This window comes from Montipora foliosa, chromosome 3 (assembly GCF_036669935.1).
Source record: "Montipora foliosa isolate CH-2021 chromosome 3, ASM3666993v2, whole genome shotgun sequence".
NCBI lineage: Eukaryota > Metazoa > Cnidaria > Anthozoa > Scleractinia > Acroporidae > Montipora > Montipora foliosa.
The window spans coordinates 44227763-44232762 of NC_090871.1; the positions used below are offsets into that span (position 1 = coordinate 44227763).

The following is a 5000-nucleotide window of genomic DNA, read 5'->3' on the forward strand; positions in this document are numbered from 1 at the left end:
ACTCTCATTGGTCAATAGCTGTGTTTGGATGAGAGTATGGAAACACGGCTGTGACATCACAGATCTCGACAGTTATACATAACTGTCTCGGAAGTCTCCCAACTTCCCCTCGTGTTTAGATGAGGCTATGGAAACACGGAAAACGTCCTCTATTGCTTAATTTGTATTTGGTGGCTGTAGGTATTCAACCCGCAATACATTAAACAGTTGTATGGCAACTTCTACGAGCGACTGTCCAACCTGATCTTTATCGTGGTTCTTGGTCGTTTTGGTTCTTGTTCAGTAAAAACCCGCGTGTAAAGAACCTAGATCTTTTAACAGCCAAAATAGGCTCTTATAGAAATGGGATTTTAGGCTACTTAGGTTCTTAAATAAGTTCTTAATTTGATAGGGACACAGATAACTACTACTTGGCATACGTGATATGGAATAGGTATAATGCTGTATTAAATAATTATCTAGAAAACAGTTTAGATGATAACCACACAGTAAATTTTTCTTTCCAAAGTACTACATGAAGCATGCATTTTAGTACATTCTCTGAATCTTACTGACTGTAACCTAGACTAAAATTATTTCTGTGTTTTCATCTGTGCCTTCATTTTTGTGAAAGGTTCTTATAAGAAGGGGGTTTAAAATGAAAATTTTAGCCTAACAGGTTCTTAAATTTTAGGTTCTTATACGCGGGGTTTTACAGTATATGTGTTGTTTAAAAGCCAATGCCGCGTAATGTCGAAAATACATGTAGCAACTTTACTCACCAATGCCGTGGAAAACCAGATTACAAAAGCTTACCTTTTGAAAATATTGGTGACCGACTGCAGCTTGTCGGTGGCGGTTGCTCGAAATCCAATCATATCCGTTTTCGTCACTCAGCTTGTTCACGGTAAATTCTCACTCTACACAACTGCTCAAGACATTCATACCTCGCATTTATAAGTTTAAAATTTGGCTGATGTCGATAAACCGTGCATGTGCAAGCTTTAGAGCCCCAAAATTGTTTGGTGAATTGTACTAGACTTATGACATGAAATGGTTACACTTGCTGTCTTCATTCATGGAGCGCAGATTGTATGTACTTTTTTCCATCTTTCATCCATGTAAGGAAACTTGATCGCCGGTAAGCTTTCAGACGTCAAGGGCAAGCAGAATTTTTCAAGAAATTTAGCTTAACAAATAAAGTCATATGGTGGTTGGCGACAATTTTTCTGGTGGTTGGCGACAATTTTTCATCCGCCTAATGACAGGCATTGTGTTTTGTCGCCCAAAATATTTGTTGGCGAACGTTTTGTTAGTTTAGCGGGAACATGGATTCAATCATAGCACGGATAAGCAGTTTTTCTGCGAGCACAAACTATTCTTAAAGAGAAAAATGACTTGAATGCCCTCTCCAAAGCTGTCATTTTTTTAGCTACCTGATGATGTTAGAACGTTATATTTTGTGTTTTTGTCGACAGCATGTTTGAGTAATGGTCCTTGTGAATAAATATTTCTGTCCTACGTCGTCTTGGGAGAATGCCTGCTTTAATTGTTTCAATCAAAGCCGTCTTCTTCAGCTTGCACTTCAAAGCCTTTAATGTTTGACATTTTAATCCAACATTTTGGGTCTGAGCGAATAAATCTTCGCCTGTTTAGTAGTAACTCAACGTTGTGTGCAGCAAACACGATTTTAGCTAAAATTAGTTGATTGTTTAGCCGGTGTTAATTTATATTTAACTTTTCAGTGCGAAACATATTTTCGTACAGCTTTTTATGTCCTCTGCTCTCCTCTCCATGACATATATTCTCCCTCCCTCCCCGCACAGACTCATCATTCACGGGAGGCAGTGTGGCCCAGTGGTTAGAGCGCTTGCCTTGAGATCCGGAGATCCCGGGTTCAAGACCCGCTCTGACCACTCATTGAATTTGATCCTGGTAGTCCCTGGTTTAACTTCCCAGCTGCACTTGTCAATAGCCAACTGGTTTGCCTCCGGCCAGTTGGGATTCTTAACAGTTGTTGTTGTTCTGTTCTGTTCTGTTCTGTTCTGTTCTGTTCTGTTCTGTTCTGTTGTTTCGTTGTGTTTCATTGGCCCTGAAAAGCCCCTATGGGGAGCGGTCAATTAAGTATGTATTGTATTGTATTTGTCCACCCTTTTGCAAACCTGAGTATGCTAACACCCGCCCTTGCTTCTTTGCCCGCCTTCATATGGTGGCAGTGAACGACAGCGGCCAGCTATATTGAAAGGCTTTCAAAACCCCTACACGCATTACAAGCTTTTGTAATCTCTCTGATGTATTTTCATGGTGTTTTTCCTTTATCGCTAACATAGCGGTTTTATTCTCAGTCTGATTTAGATTTCTGGGACAACCTTGAAGGCAAGTGGGATGAATTAATAAGGTGCGTGAATCACAGCGATATTTAAGAGTTATTGTTTTTATTGCTTTCCCACTGTAAGAAGGGTGTTTAAAGGCCAAGTGTATCTGGTGTGGGTTTGATGATTGGTTTTCTGTTTGTTTCAGACGGGATGGAGGAGGCGCTAACGCGTGGTATACCGAAAGTGATGCAGCATTAAACAAGGTGGACTGTTCTGTTTATTGAATATTTTTCGAGTATCTACGCGTGTTTTGATTGGCTAGATTAAGGAACCGTATTCTATAGTGAGACCCGCTAAAAATGGTGTGCTTGCCAACGTCGTTATCTGATGCTGTGATTGAGAAGACAATTAGTGTTCTACACTCAAGTGGAATGGAAGGGTGGAAAGATCATCGCATTTAGACAAGCAAACTTAAAGGGAACCTCCTCTTAAACAAAAAATAACTTTAAATCACAGGAAATAACCTTTACAGTTAAGTCAGTCTGAAGTATTTTCAAAGAAAGTGTTTGTATCCGAAAGAAATCAGTTTTAGAATCGCAAATGTATATATTTTCAAAATTTCGCGTGTGCCGCCATCTTGAATAATTGTGACGTGTTACGGTTGCCCTATTAATATTGTTATTAGACAAAAGCTCTTTTTGTCACAACAATAGGGAAACCGTATCCACGTCACAATTATTCAAGATGGCTGCGCCCGCGAAATTTGAAAGTGAAAATAAGTGATTTTAAAATTCACCTTTCTTGATATAAACACACTGTTAAAAACAAATTTCGAACAAATTGTTTTGTAAACATAATTTTCTTCGGTTTAGACTTATTCTGTAGCAAGAGTGGAGGTTCCCTTTCAGCAATTTCAAGCAAGCCAAATGAGTTATCAAGCCAGCGGACTAGATGTCTTCAGTTGATAGAGCATTGCAGTGCAGTGCAATCGCATGGTCATTGGTTCGGTTCCCGTTCAAGTCTGGCTTGCAGCTCAACTAACTGCGACGGACGACCCCCCTAACATCCATTTCATTTTTATCCTTAGTGTAAATGTTTACAATTTCATACATTCTAAAATAATTTCATTCACCTGCTACGGGATATGACTTGAACTCGCAATTTGACCAGCTCCCAGCTAGCTTGATAGCTCAGTTGGAAGAGATGTGCAGCGAATGCCATTAATGGGTTTTTCCAGGCTTGCTTCTAGCTGCTTAAGGGGCTTATCTAACTGTGATTTTCTTTCAAATAGGCAATTTCCGAGTTCATGTCTGCCTCCTCTTCAAAGCGAGTCTAAGTGCGAAGTTTTTGTGATGGTAATTAGTTCTATACTTTACATATGAATGAAACCTAATTTTCATAACAAAAACTTCGCACTTAGTCTCGCTTTGAAGAGGAGGTAGACATCAACTCGGAAATGGGCAATTTTCATTTCTGTCCACACCGCTGCTAGAATAAGTGCAAAAAATTCATAAATTCTTAAATCACTCAAATTCAAGTTTGTTAGAAGCTATAGCAATATTTCTCTTGACGTCACCAATCGTTATTAATATGCCAACCAGAACCTAATTGGCTGTTGAAATAATGACTTATTTTGTTCAGTGGTTGGCAAATTTGAATATCAAAACAAATGTGACGTCAATGCATGTTTGTAAACAAGAAATATCGCTATAGAAGCCCTCTCTCCATGCAATTACGGTTGCGTGGCGTATAGAAATTTAACCAATTCAGTTTCCCAACTGTTTGATAAAAGTGAAAATGGCCGAAACGAGTTACAGTGATCGCAAAGCCATTTTACTCCTTCGTGCGACGTTTCCAGTATCGTCGTCCTTTTTGAGCTCCGCAACAACATTTTTCTGGCCTCTAGTAAACACTGCACTGTAGGTTATGCTAGAGTGATATGTCATGGTATGTGTCTCATCTTCCCTCAGGAATACACTTTTGAAGAGGACAACCCGTTAATAGATCATCCCAATCCTTTTGAGGAGGGATTGAAAAAGCTAAAAGAAGGGGACTTGATCAGCGCCATTTTGTTATTTGAAGCAGAGGTAGGGCATTATGTCATTGGCGTAATGATGGATGTCTTTTCGCCAACTCTATCACAATTCTACTGCCTTATGCAACACACATACACCATTCCCTCCCTTATGGTTGCTCCCTCTTCTCCAACCTCGGAACTTCTCCGAGGATTGATTCGATCGATCGATCAATCCTAATCAATCAATCGTATTCTATCGATCAGCTTGTCAATCAAATATTTAACCAGTCAATGAGAATTTGACTTCTTTGGGGTTTCGTGCCGCCAAAGTTATTTTGGTATGTGTTTTAACTCGCAAAGTGATGTCGTTTCTCTTTTCTGCAATTAAAGGCACGGAGAATTTTCAATGATTCATCATTTTTCGCTTTTTTCCCCCTTTGTTTCTTTGCCAGGTCAAACAGAGACCCGAGCACGCCGAGGTGAGAATCTGATAACTGTGACATGCTGCTTTTTTTTTATTTAATAATAATAATCACTTTACTTAAGTCTCAAAGGTATTTAGCCGAGCACGAGTGCTCTACTAATTGGAGAGACTACAAGTCAAAAAGGGAATTTAATAAGATTAAAAAAACTGTCATCCCTCTGAAAAAACATTTGGCAACTGTCATAAGAAACATTGGCCACTTCCG

The 5000-nt window shown here is 39.3% G+C and overlaps 1 protein-coding gene across 1 annotated transcript in view; it reads left to right on the top strand.

Moving 5' to 3' along the window:
* LOC137997475 (peroxisomal targeting signal 1 receptor-like) overlaps nucleotides 1–5000 on the top strand; it is a 31372-nt gene that overhangs the window by 16212 nt on the left and 10160 nt on the right. The window contains exons 13-16 of the mRNA XM_068843497.1: nucleotides 2325–2377; nucleotides 2500–2557; nucleotides 4265–4381; nucleotides 4764–4790. Coding sequence (XP_068699598.1) covers nucleotides 2325–2377; nucleotides 2500–2557; nucleotides 4265–4381; nucleotides 4764–4790 — 255 coding nt within the window. The remainder of the gene's footprint in view (nucleotides 1–2324; nucleotides 2378–2499; nucleotides 2558–4264; nucleotides 4382–4763; nucleotides 4791–5000) is intronic.